At 40.1% G+C, this 26377-nt stretch overlaps 1 protein-coding gene across 1 annotated transcript in view; it reads right to left on the bottom strand.

The window, feature by feature from the left end:
- The window catches only part of LOC141050884 (vascular endothelial growth factor receptor kdr-like), a 261295-nt gene that overhangs the window by 113758 nt on the left and 121160 nt on the right, over window positions 1-26377 (bottom strand). The window contains exons 8-9 of the mRNA XM_073547555.1: window positions 22792-22909; window positions 21153-21328 (exon numbers count right to left, since the gene is read on the bottom strand). Of these exons, the coding sequence (XP_073403656.1) occupies window positions 21153-21328; window positions 22792-22909 (294 nt within the window). The remainder of the gene's footprint in view (window positions 1-21152; window positions 21329-22791; window positions 22910-26377) is intronic.

Genomic DNA, 26377 nt, shown 5'->3' on the forward strand with positions numbered 1-26377 from the left:
GAGCAACATAACTTTTTGGTTTGTAAGATTTATGCATCTGTTAATAAATCCTGCTCCTGTGTGAAGTTTGAAGGCTCTAACTTATTTGCATCGTATCAAACCTGCTAAATCTGCAGGGGGTTGAATACTACTTGTAGGCACTGTATATATATATATATATATATATATATATACATACACACATATACACCGGCATATATACTTTCCTGCTGTCTTTCTTATAAACTATAAATATATACTACTGGACTACATGAACTCTCTACTGATTGGTCTCCCTCTAGCCAAACTTTCTCCTCTCCAATCCGTCCTGAATGCGGCAGCTAAGGTCGTATTTCTGTCCAGCTGCTACACCGATGTCTCCACCTCATGCCAGTCATTGCACTGGTTGCCCATTTGCTACAGAATGCAATACAAACTTCATTTTCTCACCCACAAAGTTTTCTACAGTTCTGCACCACCATACATATTCTCCCTCATCTTTGTCTATCATTCTACCTGTGCTTTCTGTTCTGTGATTAGTCTAAAACTAACTTCTTCCATAATCCGAACCTTGCACCTCCGTCTCCAAGACTTCTCTTGTGCTGTATCAGTTTTCTGTAATGCATTTTTAAGCGTGCGTTAAAAAAAAACACATCTCTTTAGACAGGCCTATCACTTCACTTCACTAAATTCCCTCTTTCTAAATTTAACTCAGAATCTGGTCCCTCCTAGTCATCTGTATCCACATCCTTCATACACCCAAAGCACTTGGTAACTGTACTCACACAGATACTCATGACAGGTCATGCAGCTTATTTGAAACGCCCTATTTATTATAATAATGGCTGGACCATACATGATAATAACTTTTTACTTATTGAGTCCCCCCATTTCCTTATAGATTATAGGACTGCAAGCAGGACCCTCACTCTTTCTGTAACTGTTGAACTATGTGTTACTTTGTATTGCCTCTATAGTCTCTACACGCTTGCTTGTAAAGTACTGCGGAATATGTTGGCATTATATAAATAAAATTATTATTATTATTATTATTACTACTACATAGGAACTCTTGGAGTTAGTAATTCAAGTTTCAATTGTTTGAAATTTGAATTCTTAGACAATTGGGCATGAATGGTTTCAATAATGTGGAATATGCATTTTTTAGTTATTTGTTTTGCTTTGATACTAATCACTAATACCATATAACTGCAAGTTAAATATAAAATGGTTGTCGACTCTAGACTATTCATTTTTTGTTAAAAAAGATAACCCAATGAGAAGTTGATCAAAAGTTGTCTTGTTGGCAGACTGCCCCTACTTATTGAGAATTCCCAAATAGGGTATTTTAAAATGTGTTTTCTCAACCAGACACCCCTTAAAGTTTGTCTGCAAGTAAACCGATATTTCTGGGCTGAAAAACAGACCTAGGGGCTGTTAAATTTAACGGCATTTTCTCATGTACATTTTTAGGAATCCAAAATGTGCTTCTTCCCAGACCCTGGAATGACCCTAATCCTTAACATGTGCCAAATCTGGGACTGAATGCTAGGTGGAATTAAACTCTTAGTTTTGACCCTAGCATATTTGCAGCTTTTTCCAAATACTTGGAAGCTAAAAATGGTAGAAAAGTGAACAATCTGGCCTTCTCCGCCATTCCATTCTAAGAAGAGAAGATGGTATTGCAGTGGAATGCATTAATAAACATTTTTTGTTTGTATTACGTCAAGTTCATTCCACTCTCATGTCTGAACTGCCCTTTAACCCATCCTGTGGCGGTCTGTAATGTATTACTATTTATATGAAAGTTGCACTTCTTAAATGGATTTGCTTGTTGTACATACTTGAACAAAGACATCATAAAATGCATCAAGTTCAGATATCAGAGTCTGAGAAATGATTTAAAAAAATGTAACCTTTCTCAAAGATAGTAAACCTATGGATATATTGCTCCAAATTTGGTATCCCTTAATTCCAGACATTCTTCCTAATTTGAAATGTTGCCAGAACAAGTACTATAAAAAGAATTTGCTAAATCTTGGTTATAGTTAGCACTTTTTCACATCAGGTTTTGTTTTATAATATTGTATTTTACAGGCTAAATACTAATGAAAACATACACCAGATCCAAAATCCCAAAGATGTTGCCCTGGGAGTAAATACCTTCCAATTAATGGTTCACTAGTTTAAATCCAGCCTAGAGCTTTGCCTAGTCTATGTGATAGAGTTGGTTAAGTGTATTATCTGATCGTTTGTCAGCTGGATAAATCATTGAAAAATCAGAGGGTCAGGAAAAGAAGAAATTATGAAGAAATTTCTTGAGATTGGTGTTACAATATACAGCAAACAAGAGTTTCAGAACTTTGCTCAGATGATTGCCAAGGACCACATTGGTCTCATCTATTGGGCTATATATATGGAACTAAACCAAGACTTATTAAGAAAGCAAATCCTGGTGCCCACACATGGAAGGATCTATCATGATTGGAAGGAAACTTCCCATTCTTAGTTATCGTGGCTCAATGTGAGTCTTATCTTGGTCTATTTTGTGGGGAAAAAAAGAATGAATGAAGTAGTAATATTGATCTACTTCATCTGTAATGTTAGATTGAGGATGGGAAGGTATCTGTTGATCATGAGATGTCGCCCCTTTATCCAGCCATCATTACATTATAAATATAAGAGCTGTAGATAAACTAGCATGGATGTAATGCTGGACACTATATTTAGATCAGTCCCATTTTCCAGGAATTAGTAATAACAATTCCTTTCTGAAATTAATTTCAAAGTGAGTCTTCATACATTGAAGATCTGTTGTGTCAGTAAGGGGTTCTCCTTTCTAGTCTTTACCTTACAGTGGGAAATTATATTGGAAATTCCTCACATTCTTAGGATTGTTTTATTGGGAGGTTATACAGAAATAATTTAACTACAGGTAACTTTGTGATCAGCTTGTAATAATGTTTTTTTTTTCTCCGAGCCGTCTGTACATCAAAAGAGGCACCGGAGAAAGGTCAGGGTTCACAGATATGCCTTGAGGCATGCAATACACTTCTAAGCCAGGGTGAAAATTGCTGCCATTTATTTGGTAATTAGAGCTTTGGAAGGTGTCTCTACACACAGAACACTTCTTAGAATATGTTTTGAATATATGCCAAACCCTAAGAAACTTGGGAACCAGTTGCAACAAGTGTGCTACCGGAAATCATTCAGACATTGAAAAGAATTACTGTTCAAAACAACATTTGTTATTGGCCCTGTGAGTCTAAAATTAAAAATTAAGCATCTTTTATGTAACATAATTAACCATTTCCATTTTTGCAGTCTTGCAGCTTCATACTTTCTTCTATTTATCCTATACTTTGTGCTATCTTTTATTTGGTTGGAAAGTCGTAGGTAGTAAACATATAGATGAGAATCTGACTGCAGGATTACATTGTTTGTTATCATTGATAGTCACCATAAGAGCTGTCAAAACAAAATGTAAGGAGATTTGCAATCGAGCCTTATAGAGGCAATGCTTTATTTCTCATTTAATATGCAATTAGAGAATGGAAAAATATTGTGAAGGTGGGCATAATCTTTAATGTAGGCTTCATGATTAACAGTCTCGGCCGTCTGCAGCTGGTACAAATATAGGGATTCTCTTTTGCCAAGTGGGAACTATATTGGGTATTTAAGATGCAGGGTATATAGAGAAAAAAATGCAAAAAAAGCCCCATATGAAACATGGAACTACTTAAAGTCCTCACATCCCTAAAGGCAGATATACAACAGAGAGAGACAAAGTGACCCTTAACCTTAGACTGTCTCCACCCTGCACAGATCCCTGATCTGATGGTATGTGATATAACAATGTATATTTGTTAATATAGTCAGTATATAGCGTAGGAAAGTACGGCGCTCCAAAATTTGGAAGGTGCTCAGATAGGGTCTTACCCTGTAGTATATATAGAGAAGAATCTGGCACTCCAAAATCACTGACAATCTTGAATTTATTATATACAGACACCATACTTGCAGCGACATGGTTGCATTTCTGACGCGCTATTCATCAGCATTAACCTCTTTTTACTCCTGCCACCTTGTGCATGTATGAGAAAGGTCTGAATGACCGAAACGTCACATTTATATGCACAGCCCTGGATAGTCTGTATATAATAAATTCAAGATTTTCTTCGATTTTGGAGTGCTATGTTCTCTATATATGTTATTATAGTCAAACATTGGTGCAAGGTATTTTCACAGATACTAAAGTCATTGTATATTATAAGAGATTTTTTTTTTTTTAAATAGTGAAGTTGAATTGCATGTATGGGACACTTGTAATTTCTCATCACTGTACTGAATGCATTAAATTAGCATCGACTTTCTACTACTCATTGCACAGTTTCAGCAGCTGGACAGCGTATTGAAGAATACCAAGACCATCGTAGATATATACGTACTGTATATTAATTGTAGAGCAGGCTATCAGAGCTCACAGCAACCACAAATTGCAGTTGTGAATTTTAAATAATAGTAGACAAATATCCTAGCATTGCTAACAGCAAAAGCCACTGTTAGGTCTTCTGTACAGTTGTGGCCAACAGTATTGACACCCCTGCAATTTTGTCAGATAATGCTCAGTTTCTTCCTGAAAATGATTGCAAACACAAATTCTCTGGTATTATTATCTTCATTTAATTTGTCTTAAATGAAAAAACACAAAAAAAATTGTCCTAAAGCCAAATTGGATATAATTCCACACCAAACATAAAAAAGAGGGTGGACAAAAGTATTGGCACTGTTCGAAAAATCATGTGATGCTTCTCTAATTTGTGTAATTAACAGCACCTGTAACTTACCTGTGGCACCTAACAGGTGTTGGCAATAACTAAATCACACTTGCAGCCAGTTCACATGGATTAAAGTTGACTCAACCTCTGTCCTGTGTCCTTGTGTGTACCACATTCAGCATGGAGAAAAGAAAAGACCAAAGAACTGTCTGAGGACTTGAGAAACCAAATTGTGAGGAAGCATGAGCAATCTCAAGGCTACAAGTCCATCTCCAAAGACCTGAATGTTCCTGTGTCTACCGTGCGCAGTGTCATCAAGAAGTTTAAAGCCCATGGCACTGTGGCTAACCTCCCTAGATGTGGATGGAAAAGAAAAATTGACAAGAGATTTCAAAGCAAGATTGTGCGGATGTTGGATAAAGAACCTCGACTAACATCCAAACAAGTTCAAGCTGCCCTGCAGTCTGAGGGTACAACAGTGTCAACCCATACTATCCGTCAGCATCTGAATGAAAATGGGCTGTATGGTAGGAAACCCAGGAAGACCCCACTTTTTACCCCAAGACATAAAAAAGCCAGGCTGGAGTTTGCCAAAACTTACCTGAAAAAGCCTACAACGTTTTGGAAGAATGTTCTCTGGTCAGATGAGACAAAAGTAGAGCTTTTTGGGCAAAGGCATCAACATAGAGTTTACAAGAGAAAAAAGAGGCATTCAAAGAAAAAAACATGGTCCCTACAGTCAAACATGGCGGAGGTTCCCTGATGTTTTGGGGCTGCTTTGCTGCCTCTGGCACTGGATTGCTTGACCGTGTGCATGGCATTATGAAGTCTGAAGACTACCAACAAATTTTGCAGCATAATGTAGGGCCCAGTGTGAGAAAGCTGGGTCTCCCTCAGAGGTCATGGGTCTTCCAGCAGGACAATGACGCAAAACACACTTCAAAAAGCACTAGAAAATGGTTTGAGAGAAAGCACTGGAGACTTCTAAGGTGGCCAGCAATGAGTCCAGACCTGAATCCCATAGAACACCTGTGGAGAGATCTAAAAATGGCAGTTTGGAGAAGGCACCCTTCAAATATCAGGGACCTGGAGCAGTTTGCCAAAGAAGAATGGTCTAAAATTCCAGCAGAGCATTGTAAGAAACTCATTGATGGTTACCGGAAGCGGTTGGTCGCAGTTATTTTGGCTAAAGGTTGTGCAACCAAGTATTAGGCTGAGGGTGCCAATACTTTTGTCTGGCCCATTTTTGGAGTTTTGTGTGAAATGATCAATGTTTTGCTTTTGGCTGCATTCTCTTTTGTGTTTTTTCATTTAAGACAAATTAAATATAGATAATAATAACAAAGAATTTGTGTTTGCAATCATTTTCAGGAAGAAACTGAGTATTATCTGACAAAATTGCAGGGGTGTCAATACTTTTGGCCACAACTGTATGTATGGAATCGCTTTTTCAAACAAGATACCAAATGCAGCTTCGGACATCAGTAGACAAATGCAAAAATGTTCAGGATTATTCTCAGGTATTTCCGATGCCAAGCCCATATGCATCAACGATTCTCTTTGTTGTAGCCAAGTCTTTGACAACATTCTCCTTTTCGCTTGGGCTGATACCACTGCTCTTCATCCGCAAGACACTGAAGTATTTTTATTCCAAGGCAGTATGTCTAAAATTTCTCATAGTAAATTCTGAGAACGCGACAAAGCGCTATCTCCTCTAATGAACAGAAGACCACAACTGTGCAGTTTTGTCGCACTCAATGGCTTCCAGACACACAAAACCCAGGGGAAGGGAAAGGGGCATAAAAGTAACCCTAACCCTATACTACAGAATCATTAACATTTTTTAACGCCTTTTCGCACATACACTACTATCTATGAACACAATGAACGATGTTGGATGCTTTGATCAAACAATCATACGTTAATGGTTTATTAATTATTATTTGAATCTCTTCAGATACTTTCCTTCCTCCGTGTTCATATCGTTTCTTCCAATCGTAATGTCGAACACTTACACAATTATCTTCTTGTGAATATGGGCCCTTAGACACTAGACATATTGAACTTATTATTCTATTGTTGTTTACTGATTTGATCTTGAAAAACTAGAAATGAGTGGGTCTGTCAAAATTCTAATTTACCAGATCACGTGGATTTTAAAAGGAAATTCGATTTGAAGCAAAGTTATTCTCTAGTAATTTAATGTCCCTTATTATGCTCGGAGGTCTCCCCAGCTTAAGGTCACAACGTCATGATGTTACAAGGTGCGTACTGATATTGTACACGCATGAGAAGAAACATCACCAGAGTTAGTCTAGTGTGAATAGGCCCGGGGGTTTCCTCTCTTAGCAAAAATCATAAGAAGATTCACCAAGGAATGGACAGAGGACAATGAAGGCTGGAAGGGCAAGAGAGATGAATGGTAAGGTGAGTATAAGTATTCTTTTCATCTCTTAACTCTTTGATGGCCCTATACAGTTCAGCAAAACAGTGGACAACCGACCACCAATATGCTGCTTCGGCACGAAACAGATTACAAAAAAATCCACATTTTATTAAATCCAGATTTTTGTGATAGTCAAGTTTAATTCAATTCCAGTTGAATATATGTTTGCTCATCTCTTTGTGCAACGAATCAGGGTATAACCGGGGGGAAAGTGAGAGCAAAAAACCATACTTTTAATCTTATACAGAGGAGAGTGGTGAACCACAATTATGGTCATTGTTGCCAGTATAAATACAATGATTAAAAATCTGGAATTCTGACATCGTGTACACCACATGCTGTCATGAATCAGAAGTCTGTAGTCAGATAGAGTGATTGTAGACTTTTGTGTCATGCCTGGCCATCCACTTTAAGAGTAACTACAATTCTTTTAAAAAGTCCGTGGTATAAAGACTTGAAATACACACTGCAGCAGCTTTTTATTAATTTCTGTTACCTATCTATAACATGTTTACAATGGTTCTGATATACAGGTGCATCTCACAAAATTACAATGTCATTAAAAAGTTAATTTATTTCAGTTCTTCAATACAAAAAGTGAAACTCATATATTATATAGAGTCATTACAGACAGAGTGATCTATTTCAAGTGTTTATTTCTGTTTACGTTGATGATTATGGCTTACAGCCAATAAAAACACAAAAGTCATTATCTCAGTAAATTAGAATATGTTATAACACCAGCTTGAAAAAATGATTTTAAAGTCCGAAATGATGGCCTACTGAAATGTATGTTCAGTAAATGCACTCAGTACTTGGTCGGGGCTCCTTTTGCATCACTTTTACTGCATCAATGCGGCGTGGCATGGAGGTGATCAGCCTGTGGCACTGCTATGTAAGCTGAGGTTGCTTTGATAGCAGCCTTCAGCTCCTCTGCATTGTTGTGTCTGGTGTCTCTCATCTTCCTCTTGACAATACCCCATAAATTCTTTGTGGGGTTAAGATCAGGCGAGTTTGCTGGCCAATCAAACGCTGCGCTGACTTTGGTTTTAATAAAACACAGTGGACCTACACCAGCAGATGACATGTTTTCGATAAACCATCATTGGTTGTGGATACTTCACACTAGACCTTGGAAATCAAGGTCTCAGAGTCTGGAGAAATAATAATAATAATAATAAATTTTATTTTTATAGCGCCGACATATTCCGCAGCACTTTACATTTCAGAGGGGATTTGTACAGACAATAGACATTACAGCATAACAATAATCACATACAGTAGATTATAACAAATACCAAGAGGAATGAGGGCCCTGCTCGCAAGCTTACAGTCTATGAGGAAAGAGGTAGACACGAAAGGTGGGTGGTAACAGTTGCCCTGATTGTATGGACCAGCCATAATGTTAAGTGTGTAACAGTACAGACACAAAGGGCTAATGGATGCATAAAGCATGTGGGAACATGATGCTGGGAACCTGGTTATGGTAAAACTTTTGGCTCTGCCACACAGGGATAGGTTAGGTTAATGTGTTGAGGCGATAGGCCAGTCTGAATAAATGCGTTTTCAGGACACGCTTAAAATTGTGGGGATTGGGGACTAATCGTATTGACCTGGGAAGTGCATTCCAAAGAATTGGCGCGGCACGTGTAAAGTCTTGGAGACGGGAGTGGGAGGTTCTGACTATTGAGGATACTAACCTCAGGTCATCAGCAGAACGGAGGGCGCGGGTAGGGTGGTATACTGAAACAAGGGAGGAGATGTAGGGTGGTGCTGAGCCATGGAGGGCTTTGTGGGTGAGGGTAATAAGTTTATACTGAATTCTGGAGTGGATGGGTAGCCAGTGTAATGACTGGCACAAGGTAGAGGCATCGGTGTAACGATTGGTGAGGAATATGATCCTGGCTGCAGCATTCAAGACAGATTGGAGAGGGGAGAGTTTTGTAAGAGGGAGACCGATTAGAAGAGAGTTACAATAGTCGAGACGAGAATGAATAAGAGAAACAGTAAGAGTTTTTGCAGAGTCAAAAGTAAGAAAGAGTGGAGAGGCACACAATCCAAGCAGCTTGAGGTCTAGTGTGAAGTTTCCACAATCAGTGATGGTTTGAGGAACTATGTTGTCTGCTGGTGTAGGTCCACTGTGATTTATCAAGACCAAAGTCAGCGCAGCCGTCTACCTGGAAATTTTAGAACACTTCATGCTTCCCTCTGCCGACAAGCTTTTTGGAGATGAAAATTTAATTCTCCAGCAGGACTTGGCACCTGTCCATACTGCCAAAAGCGCCAATACCTGGTTTAAAAATAACACTGTACTTGATTGGCTAGCAAACTCACCTGACCTTAACACCATAGAGAATCTATGGTGTATTGTCAAGAAGATGAGAGACACCAGACCCCACAATGCAGACGAGCTGAGGCTGCTATCAAAGCAACCTGGGCTTCCATAACACCTCAGCAGTGCCACAGGCTGATCACCTCCATGCCACACCGCATTGATGCAGCAATTGAGGCCAAAGGAGCCCCGACCAAGTTTTGATTGCATTTAGTGAACATACGTTTCAGTAGGCCAACATTTCAGATTTTAAAATCATTTTTCAAGCTGGTGTTATAAAGTATTCTAATTTACTGAGATAATGACTTTTGGGTTTCTATTGGCTGTAAGCCATAATCATCAACATTAACAGAAATAAATACTTGAAATAGATCACTCTGTAATGACTCTATATAATATATGAGTTTCACTTTTTATATTGAAGAACTGAAATAAATGAACTTTTTGATGCTATTCTAATTTGGGAGATTCACCTGTATATATGTATGGGTTTTAAAAAAAATCTTTTTCTTACCCTTAACCCTTTATATGGATTTTTTTAATTAATTTTTCACACACAAGGGTTAATTTATGTTTTTTAAATTTATTATTATATTTATGTAATATAATTTTTCCTTATGCACTTTTTTCAGTCTGCACATTTGCTTTACTCATTTTAATATTTTCTTGCACAATGCAGTTTAGACCTCTATTATAATAACTATATTGGATTTTTCAAATCTTATTACATATTTTCTATAACTTATATGGCGAATAGTTGTATTAATTAAATTAGCAACATTTTTTCACATTATACTTACCCATATAGTGTATCCTATAATTCTTCATGTGGATCGTACATGAGCCTTATATACTGTTTATTCACTTTGTGCCCTTTTCTAATATGGCACCGGCCTGTGCGCATGCCTACTGTTGCTCATTGTCCGTTGCATTGCCGACAGAGTTTGTAGCTGATGTGAACAGGTCAAAGCCATTACAAGGAGTTTTCCCCTGACCCACTGCATCACATAAAAAGTTGGAAGTGATTCACCATCTGGCATGAGCACTGGTGAGCACATACTGATTGATATGGCCGAATATGAATCACCCGTGGAGGACACTATATTATACTTACACACAGTATATCACAGCCTCCCATGGAAGCTCATGCAAAACGTGCGCCGGGGCTGCAGGCATGTGATTCCACATAGGGTAATGGGTAAGGTATTAGTCTTCACTATTGATAGTCTATTCAGTGATTTCTTAATTGTATATCATCTGTATTTACCTTATTCTATCTGTTTTGCGATTGATATAACTGTGACATGCTTAAATTTTATGCATTACGTTTTATACATGAACCAGCTGTAATTTGTACTAATACTGTCCATTCTCATATTATATGTGTGGACCTTGTGCTCCATTCACCTAAGTCTTCGCTACAGATTTTATTACTATGCATGTATGTTTTATGCCACTTCTTTGATATTCTTAACCCCTTCATGCCATAGCTAAAACTTTTTTATTTTTCCGTCAGTATAGCCATATGAAAACTTTCTTTTGCAGGATGAGTTGCACTTTTGAATGACACCATTGATTTTACCATATAGTGTACTGGAAAAGTGTGGTGAAATTGCAAAAAAAAGTGCAATTGAACTATTGTTTTTCAGTTTCTTCTTTACTATGTTCACTTTATGATAAAACTGATCTGGTAATATGAGTCTCCAGTTCAGTCCGAGTATGCAGATAGCAAACATGTATAGTTTATTTTTTAATTTAGTGGTGAAAAAAAAATCTAAAATCTGTATGAAAAAAGTTTTTGCGTTTGGTAACATTTTTCTAGACCCATAGCATTTTCATTTTTTGAGATCTGGAGTTGGGTGATGGCTTATTTTTTGCACCATGAGCAGATGTTTTTATTTATACCATTTTGGGGTAGATAAAATCTTTTGATCACCTCTTATTGCAATTTATTGCAATATTGCAGGAGCCAAAAAAACCTTAATTCTGGGGTTTCAATTTTTATCTCGCTATACTGTTTACGGATAGGATTAATTTACTTGATATTTTGATAGATCAGACATTTCTGAATGCGGCAATACCAAATATGTGTATTTTTTTAATTGTTTTATTTTCAATGGGGCAAAAATGGGGGTGATATGAAGGTTTGTGGGTTTTTTCATATTTTTAAAAACTTCTTTATAACTTTTTTACTTTCTGTAATAGTTCCCTTAGGAGATGTAAAGCTGCGATTGTGTGATCACCTGTACTATACATAGCAGGGCTTCAGCAATGCTATGCATAGCAGAAATCATAATCTCCCATGTTCACAGTAGATTAACAATGACAGGCACAGGGGTCTTCTGCAGACCAACAGCTGTCCTGGCAATCTATCAGCGCCCCCCAATCATGTGACAGGGGCATCCATGGTCAGGATTTGTGATGCGATTCTGGCTGGTGCATGTTAAATTCCTCTGTCACATATTGACAGCGGGATTTAACTGGTTATCATCCGCGGGTGGACCTCAAATCCACTCGCAGCTGTTATAGGCACATGACAGCTGATTAAATAGGCTGTTGTGAGGGGAAAGATGTGGGCTCGGATCTGACCCACATCAAAGTCGGGGATATAACATATGATGTAAATACAGCTCTGGCAAAAATTAAGAGACGACCACATCAAAACCCTTTCATGGACGCCCATTCTCCAGACCTGAACCCCATTGAAAACCTCTGGAATGTAATTAAAAGGATGATGGATAGTCACAAGCCATCAAACAAAGAAGAACTGCTTACATTTTTGTGGCAGAACTAGTGTGAAAGACTGGTGGAAAGCATGCAAAGACGCATGAAAGCTGTTTTTAAAAAATCATGGTTATCCTACAAATTATTGATTTTTGAACTCTTCCTGAGTTAAAACTTTAGTATTGTTGTTTCTAAATGATTATGAGCTTGTTTTCTTTGCATTATTTGTGGTCTGAAAGCACTGTTTTTTTTAAATTTTGACCATTTCTCCTTTTTAGAAAAAGAAAAAACAAAATTTATTGTTTGGAAATTCGGAGACATGTTGTCGGAAGTTTGTAGACTGAAAGAACAATTTACATTTTACTCAAAAATAAACCTATCAAGAGAAAAATCAGACAAACTGAACATTTGGAAGCGGTCTCTTAATTTTTGCCAGAGCTGCATGTCATCTGTCGTGAAGGGGTTAATAAACTTTAGGATTACTATTTTTGGTAGACCATTTACTGAACTTCATGTGGTTTGTAGGAATTATTATTATTAGTTTTAGGAGAGTGATATAGTTTGGCCATCTTTTGGCACATGACCTTGCAATATTTTTTTCAGACTATGTTATCAGTCCGGATGATATTGATCATATACTGTACTTGTCTTTTGTACTTTCGCATTGAGCAAAAATGAGTAACAAAGGATAGGACAAATAAAGTAGAAAATTGTGGAGCTTATGCACTATGGAATTCTTGAGAAGAGTCATCATATGATAGAAGTTTTAAAGACGTTGCATCTACAAATCTCTTCAGTTTTCTTTTGAGTTCTTGAGGGAACATTTAAAAAAACTTAAAAGTTTGAAATTTTCTATGGCGTTAAGTAGAAAAGAAATCTATTCTCACTCCGTGAAATAAAAACACCTATACAAACCAAGATAACTGTAAGTCAATATAGTCCCGGTACAGAATGTGCACATCTGACACATACAGTCTCAAAGCTGACCCTTATCCAGTGAAGTGCAGCTTTTACACTATTTCTAAGAACAGATGCTCTGAAGTTGTTGTTTTTTAAAAGCCAGTTCCTTTTTCAAGGCTAAGCCAAGAGAACCGTACTCCCTTAGGAAGATGAGATGAATAAAGCTGAGACTTATAAACAGACTAAGTTGGCAGATTGTCTTATCATCATGAAAAGATTTCTTTGCAAACATCCTCTAGTAATAGCAAGAGATCCGCTGTAAGAGGAAAACTATTTGTTTGCAAGTAAAGCCCTTATGTTAAAGGTGAATTTATTTTTGATTAGCACATTACAGTTTGGTTATCGTTTAGCAGACTCATATTTTCATCTAATTCTCAACAGATGACACTTAAATAAGGACTACGTTTGTGGAGTGAGAGCAATAATGTAAGTGAAAACAGCTGATACCACAGTAGGTTCTTGTAGGCTGTTCTGTATTTCGGCCGTGACAAGACTAAACATTGTACACAACACAAATCATAATGTGAGATTGGGTAAAATCTTAATATGAGGATAAGCTTGGGAACAATATTAGTACATAGTGAAAATGAAAAAAGACTCATATCTGTAAAGTACAATCAAGGGATAAGAGATGATGAAGATAATGAGTATACATATAGCCATAATGCATAAACCAATTTGCCCTAAAAGAGCGAATTTTTCCCACCTGATCCCAAGTATTGATCGAATGGGTGAACACTCAGAACAAGAATTTAACAGATGTACGGAAGTACTTGTTATTTATTTTTTCTAATTAAGCGTCTAAACCCTTTCTGAAACAATCGATGGTTCCTATTGTGACCAGCTACTAAGGTAGCCTATGCTACAGATTAATGGTTCTCATGGTAAAGAAAGCTTGTCTCCTTTAGAAACTGAACTTTTGTTTTTCGAGGCGGTGGGAATGCCCCTTTACCTTTTCAGGCAGTTTTGCATGGCACAACTTTTGATCATACTTTATATATGGGCCATTTATGTATTTGTATAATTTAATCATGTCTCCCTTTAGGCATCTCTACTCAATAATAAATATGTCTTTCATCTTTCCGCATAATTAAGATCCTCCATGCTCCTTATTAGTTTTGTCACTCTTTTCTAACTCCGGTGGATCCTTTCTATGAACTGATGCGTGCAAATATTAGAAGTGGGCGCACTATTGCTTTGTAAAAAGAGGGTGTTACGGCCTTGTCCTATGAGTTCATGCCTGTTTTAACACATGACACTATCCTGATGGACTTAAAACAGAGTGACTGACGTTGCATGCTGTTATTTAATCTGTGTTCTACAAGTACATCCAGATCCTTCTCTACAAGTGACTCTCCTAGTTTTACTCCAATGACCACATAAGATGACTGCATATTATTAGTTTATGCCCAAAATACTCAATTTGTCCAAGTCAGCATGTAAGATCATCAATAGTCTGCCCTATAATACATAGCTTTACATTCATACTGAGTAGAAAAAAGTGGGCACTTCAATACCTACTCTTTAGATATTTTTTTCCTTTTACGATAATGTAATATTTCTGCATATTACTGTGCATGAAGACACGGAACTTTAATCCATTACTTTTTCCAATCACATTACATCTGTTATACTCCATGCATAAACATACCTTCATCGAACCATTTATTTTATCCTGCGTCTAATATCTAGTTGTGCTTTGTACTCACTACAAGTCACATGGTGGTTAAAATTGAGGATCCCAGAAACTCTCAAGATGTTTTGTTTGAGAGGGTGATTATATGATCTATCCTGAGCTTAATCTGAAACAGGAACTTTCAAGTTTAATCTGAAACAGGAACATTTACAGGTTTTACGTCCCTTACGACATTCAAGCACTTGGCTTTTCAAGCCACAGTTGTATTACTTTCTTATTTCACATCTGTGGCAGTTAAAAGCAGTTTGGAGATAATGGGAACAGGTACAATTCATCCTTATTTTTGGCGCATCTACTGAAATCATAATATGTGAAACCTGCAGTTTTAGTACATCATGTCCTGCACACCTGTGCCCAAGCTTAACTCATCTACTAAATATCTCATATCTTAAGGCTTCTTGTCCACTTGAGAATATCAGAAAAAAAGAAAATCATCCAAAATTCTTCTACTATTTTCCAAGAAAATTCCTTATCACAGCATGTGAATCGTAGCATACCACTTGTCTTTGCTTTTTACTGCCAAAATAATCCATCACCTAATAGAGGCCATGTCCAGCTACATTGCATTAAAGGTGTGGTGTACTGTAATGCTTAGCAATTGCACAATAATAAAATTATTAAAACACAAATTTATGGGCATATGCACACCCGTGTATTGCTGCTTTGTATATAAACTTCAGTTTGTATTGCGCCATAATACAGAACCCAATACAGTACCAGTAGTGGTGGTGCATGAGGTGGGGAAATGGTACAAAATCATAGAATTCCAGGCAATCACGAAAGGTATAACCTTAGATCCAGCGGTGTAAAGATTGCGGTTGCAGAGGTCGCAACCGCAACTGTGCCCATGCGGGTGAGAAGTTTGAAGATGCAAGTGCAAACTTCAACTGGCTGTGCGTCCTCGGACAGGGTCTGCAATACATGATGCCTGCCAGTCAGAGTCCAACAGCTGACATCAGCATGTACATGATTAGGGGCACATGCAGTGACATTATGAACTCTCGTCGCTTGCACGCTAAAGTCAGCTGCCGGCTCCAGAAGAGGACTCTGTGTGATGGAGGAGCAGAGGGAATGTGAATCGATTAATTTATAGGGGACATATACCAGGATGGGGGATATACTGTATACCACGAAGTGCCCAGGTTGGGGGTCACATATACCAGGAAGGGGCCTAGAATAAGGGACATATATACCAGGATGGGATCCAAGATAAGGGACATATATACTGTACCAGGATGGGGAAGCCATATACCAGGATGAGGAAAATATATACCAGGATGTGGGACATATATACTAGGATGGTCCCAGGATGGGGGACATTGCTACATAATGGGGGAGTGGGGGCAACTTGTATGTCATTTTAGTATTTATAATGCTACAAGGGCCCAGGGATCTGGGTGTGTATGAAGGAGGAGGGGGCCAGGTCCAAATTTTGCACCCGGGCCCACTGGACTCTAGTTACACCACTCTTAGATATTTATTACATCACACTGATCCAAGTAAATGTTTCAGCATATCCAGAACTTTATACAGCAGTAGCTTTACTGGTGTGCAAAGCTCGGAATGGGCTGAAACTTTCAGTTGGATCAGTGTGATGTAATAAAGATATAAGGTTACACCTTTCGTGAGTGTCGAGCCTTCTCTGATTTTGTGATATAGCATTTATTTATTTTACACATTTATATATAGCATAGCAGTGTATGCGATGCTGCAATATAAAGGGGGTATAGTGTATGAAAGAAAGGATCCATCTTTAAAAATATCTACGTTTCACTCTGAAATGGAGTGGTGTTTCAGAGAAAATAATACTTTGACCATGGACCTGGGGACCTGGAAACTGAGATGACTAGTTATGGTTGGTATCTTCCTGCCTAACACTGCTTAACTGACAGGTCTTTCCCTTTGTGAGTATATGTCAGTCATAGTCAGGAGGGGAGAAAATGGTGGGGACCCATTCTCACTGTGATTAGTGATTTCAGTCTACTAATTCTGGCTCCATGCTCAAAGTATGTTTTCTCTGAAACTCTGCAGCATTTCAGAGTGGATCATAAATATTTGTGATGATAGAGCCTGTCTGATTCATGTCCTGGGCACCATACATCACCTGAACGGCATGCTTTAATCTAATATCAAAAATATTCGCAAACTTTCCAGAAAGTCTTAATATTATTTTTGTACCTACAAATCTGTCCAAGGTTACAGATTACAAACAAGACTATAGTCTGATATCTCAGTTATATGTCACCCTATTCAAGTGCTTCTCAAAACTGTGAGGCTGGCCTTACTTGTGAGGCGCTCCTAATTGTTGGTATGATGCAGCTGGGGAGGCAGTACTCATTTAGTTCTGTACAGTATTTTCTATGGCTGCAGCAATCTGTAGTTTAACAAAATAATTGACTAACCTGTACTTACCATACTGTTGTATTGGGTTCAGGAGACCAAGAAAGGAAAATTGAGAAATATTTTGAATTTCAACATTGACTTTCAATATACAGCTCTGGCAAAAATTAAGAGACCATTGCAAAATTTTCAGTTTGTCTGATTTTTCTCTTTCTAGGTATATTTTTGAGTAAAATTGCTCTATAAAATACTGACAACATGTCTTAGAATTTCCAAGCACTAAAGTTTGTATTTATTTTCAGAAAATGAGAAATGGTCAAAAGAACAAAAAATGCAGTGCTTGCAGACCTCAAATAATGCTAAGAAAACAAGTTCGTAATCATTTAGAAACAACAATACTAATGTTTTAACTCAGGAAGAGTTCAGAAATCAATATTTTGTGGAATAACCATGATTTTTAGTCACAGCTTTCATGCGTCTTGGCATGCTTTCCACCAGTCTTTCACACTGCTTTTGGGTGACCTTATGCCACTCCTGGTACAAAAACTTAAGCAGTTCTTCTTTATTTGATGGCTTGTGACTATCTGGCTTGTGACTATCCATCTTCCTCTTGATCACATTCCAGAGGTTTTCAATGGGGTTCAGGTCTGGAGATTGGACTGGCCATGACAGGGATTTGATGTGGTGGTCCTTCATCCACACATTGATTGGCCTAGCTGTGTGGCATGGCGCATTGTCCTGCTGGAAAAAACAGTCCTCAGAGTTGGGGAACATTGCCTGAGCAGAAGGAATCAACTCTTTTTCCAGGATAACCTTTGTATGCGGCTTGATTCAAAGATTAACCTGCCCAATTGTAGCCTTGCTGAAGCATCCACAGATCATCACCGATCATCCACCAAATTTCACAGTGGGTGCAAGACACTGTGTTTTATACGCCTCTACAGGTCTCCATCTAACCATTAGATGACCAGGTGTTGGGCAAAGCTGGAAATTAGACTCATCAGAGAAGATTACTTTATTCCAGTCCTCTATGGTCCAATCCTTATTGTCTTTGGCAAATTTTAGCCTGGCTTTCCTTTGCTTCTCATTGATGAAAGGCTTTTTTCTACCTTTACATAACTTGAGCCCTGCCTCTAGGAGCCTGTTATGAACTGTTCTTGCTGTGCACTACTCCCCAGCTGCCATATGCCATTCCTTTTGTAGGTCACTTGATGTCATCCTGCAGTTGCTGAGTGACATTCGAATAAGATGATGGTCACCAGGTCAGTGGAGAGTCATTTTCGCCCTCTGTTGGTCTGTAGCTTTGTTGTCCCCAATGTATGCTGCTTGACCTTGTTGTAATGGACTGCTGACTTAGAAATTTTAAGGATGGAGGCAACATGACGCTCACTGTATCCCTCTGCTAGTAAAGCCAGAAATTAGCCCTTGTTTTCCTCACTCAAGACTTTTCAACTCTTTTGGCATGGTTAAAAGTTATTTTTTCATTCCTATTACTTTTGAGATATTACTAGCACTTGTTTTGCTATCCAGCTTGTCCTATTGCAAGAGGACTGTGAACACCACAGCAGGATTTTTTATACTTTCCTTCATTAAATAAGATTTGGATCAGGTGATCACCTAATCAGAAGCATATTAAGTAGAATGAGGTGTACTTATTTTTATAAAAATGAGCAGTGGTCTCTTAATTTTTGCCAGAGCTGTGGATAGTGAGGCCTGGGCATTATTCATAATGGTCTGTGTGGTGAGGTCTGGTATTATCATGATCTGTATGATGAGGCCTGGGCATTATATGGATCTGTGTGGTGAGGCCTGGCCGTAAACCTGGTCTGTGTGGTGAGGTCTGACTATTATCTTGGTCTGTGTGGTGAGGCCTGGGCATTATCTTGGCCTGTGTGGTGAGGTCTTGTAATGTCTGGCCAATTATGTTGGCCTGTGTGATGAGGCCTGGGCATTATAATTGTCTGTGTGATGAGGCCTGGCATTATCTTGGCCTGTGTGGTGAGATATGGCCATTATCTTGGTCTGTGTGGTGAGGCCTGGACATTATATTGACTTGTGTGGTGAAATCTGCCCATTATATTGGTCTGTGCCGTGAGGCTTGGGTATTATCTTGTTCTCTGTGGCAAGGCCTGGGCACTATATTGGTATGTGTTGTGAGGTCTGGCCATTATCTTGGTCTGTGTGGTGAGGCCTGGGTATTATCTTGACCTGTGTGATGAGATCTGGTCATTATCTTCATCTGTGTGGTGAGGCTTGGGTATTATATTGACCTGTGTGCTGAGATCTGGCCATTATCTTGGCCTGTGTGGTGAGGCTTGGGCATTATCTTGCTTTCTGTGGCCAAGCCTGGCCACTACAGTATATTGGTATGTGTTGTGAGGTCTGGCCATTATCTTGGTCTGTGTGGTGAGCCCTGAGTATTATCTTGACCTGTATCTTGAAATCTGGCCTGTGTGGTGAGGCTGTGTGGTGAGGCTTGGGCATTATCTTGTTCTATGTGGCAAGACCAGGGCACTATATTGGTATGTGTTGTGAGGTCTGGCCATTATCTTGGTCTATGTGGTGAGATGTTGGCATTATCTTGGTCTGTGTGATAAGGCCTGGGCATTATGTTGGCCTGTGTGGTGAGGTCTGGGCATTACATTGGCCTGTGTGGTGAGGCCTGGGCATTATATTTGTCTGTGTGGTGAGGTCTGGGTATTATATTAGCCTGTGTGATAAGGCCAGACTATTATATGGGCAGCACGGTGGCTCAGTGGATAGCACTTCAGCCTTGCAGCGCTGGAGTCCTGAGTACGAATCCCACGAAGGACAACATCTGCAATAAGTTTGTATGTTCTCCCTGCGTTTGCGTGGGTTTCCTCCCACAATGCAAAGACATACTGATAGGGAATTTAGATTGTGATGTGTGCAAACTGTAAAGTGCTGCGGAATATGTTAGCACTATATAAAAATAAAGATTATTATATTGGCCTGTGTGGTGAGACCTGGGCATTATGTTGGCCTGTGTGGTGAGGTCTGGGCATTATTTTGGTCTGTGTGGTGAGGCATGGGTATTATATTGATCTATGTGGTGAGATCTGGCCATTACATTGGCCTGTGTGATAAGGCCTGGGCATTATATTCGCCTGTGGGCCTGGGCATTATGTTGGCCTGTGTGGTGAGGTCTGGGCATATTTTGGCCTGTGTGGTGAGGCCTTGGTATTATATTGATCTGTGTGGTGAGATCTGGCCATTACATTGGCCTGTGTGATAAGGCCTGGGCATTATATTGGCCTGAGTGGTGAGGCCTGGGCATTATATTGGCCTGTGTGGTGAGGCCTGGGCATTATATTGGCCTGTGTGGTGAGGCCTGGGCATTATGTTGGCCTGTGTGGTGAGGCCTGGGCATTATGTTGGCCTGGGTGGTGAGGCCTGGGCATTATGTTGGCCTCCGTGGTGAGGCCTGGGAATTATGTTGGCCTGTGTGGTGAGGCCTGGGCATTATGTTGGCCTGTGTGGTGAGGTCTGGGCATATTTTGGCCTGTGTGGTGAGGCCTTGGTATTATATTGATCTGTGTGGTGAGATCTGGCCATTACATTGGCCTGTGTGATAAGGCCTGGGCATTATATTGGCCTGTGTGGTGAGGCCTGGGCATTATATTGGCCTGTGTGGTGAGGCCTGGGCATTATGTTGGCCTGGGTGGTGAGGCCTGGGCATTATGTTGGCCTGCGTGGTGAGGCCTGGGAATTATGTTGGCCTGTGTGGTGAGGCCTGGGCATTATGTTGGCCTGTCTGAGATGACCTGACCTATTCCATCTGCGGTCGATTTCTTACATTGCTACTGAATGTTGTCAGCAAGAGCACAGGCCTTTGAATTCTCTTTGTGCTGTAAGATCATTAAAGGTAACACTTACCATAGACCTCAACTGTGAAGTTATGTGTCTCTTGGAGAGGATAATGAACAAGGAAAACCTGGACAGTGTAAATTCCTGCATCATTTTCCTTTACATTTCTAATAACCAAGGTGTGCTTTTCTGGGTTGGTTTCATAGCAGGTACTGTTCTTTTCTATTGGTTTTCCATCCTTGAACCTGAGAACAGCAATATAGACAATAATGAGACATTGCAAAGTGTAAGTGATGATAATTTCTGGAAGTTATGTAATAAACTATTTACCCCAAAACATACGGCCCCAACCAGCTGGTGCTAATTCCTGAGACTTGCTGTTTCATCTCTCAAATGTCTTTCTGTGTTTGCTTTTTAGGATCACAGTTTATCATACTAAATCCTTCCACTTAACATAATTTGGTAGTGTGTATATGTTTCTGCTAACCCTCAGCCAACTCCAAAAGTGCATGGAATTGATAAAAAAAGAGATGCTCTCACTAACTGAGCATGCAGTCTATGAGACACGAGTTACGGGAACGCCTGAGCCTGATGGGGGCTAATCCTCACACTACCCCCTGCAGCAATTGTGTATGTTCCTCTGGAATATACAGTATAATTGTGTTCCCAATGCTAACCATACTGTATGTAATTATTAACCATACTGTATGCCATATTGCCCTGGGTAGATGATTGCTGCCAGGCTGTGGTATGCACCAGCACTGCCAGACCCCGTCAGGCTCTATGAGCACCAGGAAACAGCATCTTGGCTGCCAGTTTGCAGAGCCTGGCACTGAAGTGCTTCAAAGAGTGTTGACATTCAGCATCGGACTGCAATGCATAAGACAAGGGGCCATGAGGGGTAATAAAATGAAAGGTTTAATGCATCCTCACATGTAAGGCGCCATGGAATAAATGGTGCTATAATAATAAATAATAATAATAATAATGCTGCAGAGATCGGACCACTGGCTGACTGGCCGCGGCTCTCCTGATCTGAGTGTGACAGCTGATTAGAAGTATATGAAGCTGTCACGCTCGGATTAGGAGAGCTGCCGGCCAGTCCATACATTGCAGTCTGATTTATACAGCGTCCTTATAAACCAGTCTTATAGGATTTAAAGCGCAACCAGCGTTTTAATTTTTATTTCATTAATCAATAGTACACATGAAAATAAAAAAAATGTTGTAATATATTTTATCAGAGAAATCTGCTTCTTTCCCCTCCAGGACTGATCATTCATTCTCAATTAATGGATAAAATCTATATTTAGTGGACAAGTTTTCCAGTTTCTTAGATAGTAGATGACAGTTGGTGCTTTTAACATTCTATGGATGAGGGAGGAGCTAGAGGCCAACACAGACATTCTGCGGGAATTTCTCTTGAAACAATAGTTACAGTTCTCCATGGAACTTTATGAGCACCAACTGCCCGTCTCCTATCTCAGTAATGGGAAAGTCTGTATTCATCGAAGACAGAATTTTTGAGAATTTTCAGAAAGAATGATTAGTCCCGGAGGAGAAAGAAGCACATTTCTCTAATAAGGTATATTACAAATTCTACACTTCCAAGATGCCCCTTTTATTTTTCTTTGACTTAGCAAGAAGTTAAAATGCTATGCGGCTTTTAGCTATTTTTCATAACACAGAATGTCGCAGAGTGACTCACCAGATAGTTTGTGGCGGAGGAAATGCTTTAACTCTAACTAACAATTTCAGTTCACTGTCACCTCGGAATGCAATTTTATTACTGTGAGCTGGATAATACATTTTCAGGAAAGGCTTTTCTAAAATAAAAAAAAAGAAAGAAAAATATTTATACATATTTATATATAATATTAAAAATAAGATGCGCAACGGAAAAATATATTAAATTACTTGTGACCCAACAGATTACCATAAACTGTTCGGAAATTTGTAGATGATCTAGATATTATAATTTTCCTTCATAGACTGCCACTTATCAAGTAGCAATTATCTATAAAACCTATCCAAAAATGAAAGGGGAAGGGTGATGGTTAGAGTTGAGCGAAACGGGTCGAAAAAATTCAAAAGTCGCCGACTTTTGGCAAAGTCGGGTTTCATGAAACGAAACCCGACCCTAGGATGAGGTCGGCCACGAGGTCGGCGACTTACGCGCCAAAGTCGCGTTTCAAAAGTTTGTTTTGCGCTCTTTTTCAGCCAATCAGGATCCACGGACACAATGTCAGTATCTAGTCCTGGAATCTGTTTCTCTTGCCCTTAGACTTGCCTTTAGTTAACATGGATCTTGATGTTTCCACGTCGGCCATCTTGCTTCCTGCCAAAGCTGTATATAAAGCCAGCACCTGCTCTGATTCATTGCTTGTGTATTATGTATTGGACTTTGTGCCTCTGCAGTCCCAAGCCTGGACTTACTATCCCTGTTGGTCCTCTCTTAACGGCGGAGTCCTCTGCCAACCTGCACGTCTGGATCCCTGCCTGCTGACCGAGTGATTGCTGAACACTTGACTTCAGGAACCTCTGCCTGACTACACCTGCAGTGAAGTAAGAACTCCAGCCAGCTAGTGTGTTCCTCCGCTCTGCAAGAGTCTGTGTCTTGTGCCCGCATTGCTCAGTGACTTTGCATGCTGTGTCGCAGAGTATCAGCTCTGCTATCATATTGACTGAACATTTATCTGGACTTATATGCTATATTGCATTCAGATCATTAATACAATATTGCTTGCGCAACCCACTGTGTCTGTAGTCTCTTTGACCTAGCCACTGGTGTCCAGTTGTATCCACTAGTATCGTGACACACTGTGGGCAACGTGATGACATAGGCACGGGTCACCACCATCTTTCAGAAGGGCATGCAAGTGATTGGCTTGCTTTGGTGGGCGTCACAGGGGGTATAAAAGGGCGTGCACGCCGACCGCCATCTTACTTCTGCCGATCTTAGCATAGGGAGAGGTTGCTGCTGATTCTGTAGGGAGAGCGTTAGGCAGGGAAGAAGACCAAAAAACTGCTTCTGCTGCTAGCGATTTGGCCTGCACAACACACCAGTCACTGTGTGTGCAGTGCAAGGGGAGGCTGTATAGTGGTGTATCAGTGGTGTTGGTTGTTGGGCTGCCTTCTAAGGCTTCCTGAAAGGCTGGCATTGCTGTTTACCCACTGCTCCGCAAACTGCTTTTTTAAAAGTAATCCAATCTCCCTTATCCTCTAGTCACTTTGGTCACAGCTGTGCCATCGAGCTTGTCACATAGTGCTCAGATATTCATTGGGCCTCACACAATCCAAAAGTGTCCAGTGTCCAAAAGTGTGTGCAGAGATTCAAACTCTCACTTATCCTCTAGTCACTTAGGTCACAGCTGTGCCATCGAGCCTGTCACATAGCGCTCAGATATTCATTGGGCCTCACACAATCCAAAAGTGTCCAGTGTCCAAAAGTGTGTGCAGAGATTCAAACTCTCACTTATCCTCTAGTCACTTAGGTCACAGCTGTGCCATCGAGCCTGTCACATAGCGCTCAGATATTCATTGGGCCTCACACAATCCAAAAGTGTCCAGTGTCCAAAAGTGTGTGCAGAGATTCAAAATCTCACTTATCCTCTAGTCACTTAGGTCACAGCTGTGCCATCGAGCCTGTCACATAGCGCTCAGATATTCATTGGGCCTCACACAATCCAAAAGTGTCCAGTGTCCAAAAGTGTGTGCAGAGATTCAAACTCTCACTTATCCTCTAGTCACTTAGGTCACAGCTGTGCCATCGAGCCTGTCACATAGCGCTCAGATATTCATTGGGCCTCACACAATCCAAAAGTGTCCAGTGTCCAAAAGTGTGTGCAGAGATTCAAACTCTCACTTATCCTCTAGTCACTTAGGTCACAGCTGTGCCATCGAGCCTGTCACATAGCGCTCAGATATTCATTGGGCCTCACACAATCCAAAAGTGTCCAGTGTCCAAAAGTGTGTGCAGAGATTCAAACTCTCACTTTTCCTCTAGTCACTTAGGTCACAGCTGTGCCATCGAGCCTGTCACATAGCGCTCAGATATTCATTGGGCCTCACACAATCCAAAAGTGTCCAGTGTCCAAAAGTGTGTGCAGAGATTCAAAATCTCACTTATCCTCTAGTCACTTAGGTCACAGCTGTGCCATCGAGCCTGTCACATAGCGCTCAGATATTCATTGGGCCTCACACAATCCAAAAGTGTCCAGTGTCCAAAAGTGTGTGCAGAGATTCAAAATCTCACTTATCCTCTAGTCACTTAGGTCACAGCTGTGCCATCGAGCCTGTCACATAGCGCTCAGATATTCATTGGGCCTCACACAATCCAAAAGTGTCCAGTGTCCAAAAGTGTGTGCAGAGATTCAAAATCTCACTTATTCTCTAGTCACTTAGGTCACAGCTGTGCCATCGAGCCTGTCACATAGCGCTCAGATATCAGTGGGCCTCACACAATCCAAAAGTGTCCAGTGTCCAAAAGTGTGTGCAGAAATTCAAAATCTCCCCTGTCCTATAGACACCTTGTTTTACATACTATATAGTTTGTTGGATTTTGTCTACATTTCTACCAAAAATGAGGAAGGCTGGTGGAAGAGGCCGTGGAATTGGGCGGGGGTTGGCAGCTGGTAATGATGGTGTTGGTGGTGGATCTGATAGTAGTGGCAAGAGCAAAATAGGACCGAATGCAGGAGGTGTTGAGCCTGCGTCATCGTCTGGCTACATAAGGCCTCGAACGCTTAGTTTTCTAGGAGTTGGCAAACCGCTTTTAAAGCCAGAGCATCAGGAAAAAGTTTTGTCTTACATTGCTGACTCAGCCTCCAGCTCTATCGCCTCCTCTTCTTCAGTTGTAAAAAGTAAAAGCACTGAGTCGTCATTGGAGGCTCATGTTCATGAACCACACCTTTCCTTGTGTCCTTCACCCCAACCAAGATTGAAGGATGACGCAGGCCATACTACTGATTACTCCATGGAGCTGTTTTCACATACCATGCCTGGATTATCAAGTGAAATGGTGAATTACCCAGGCCAAGATGAATCTGACATGGAGTGCACTGATGCACAGCCGCTGATGGATGATTCTGCTGGTACATTCACTCAGAGCACTACATTGTCCTCGCAGTGTACAGAGCCAGATTCTGACCCTGATGAGACTCAGGTGCCCCTTCCCGCACACTATACCACCATACACGGTGACACAGAGGAAGGTGCACATGACATAGAAGAGGAGGTGATGGATGACCCAGTTGTTGACCCAGATTGGCATCGATTGGGGGAAGAGGGTGCTG

The sequence above is a fragment of the Dendrobates tinctorius genome, unplaced genomic scaffold (genome assembly GCF_039654945.1).
Source record: "Dendrobates tinctorius isolate UK_male_01 unplaced genomic scaffold, ASM3965494v1 ptg000154l, whole genome shotgun sequence".
Lineage (NCBI taxonomy): Eukaryota > Metazoa > Chordata > Amphibia > Anura > Dendrobatidae > Dendrobates > Dendrobates tinctorius.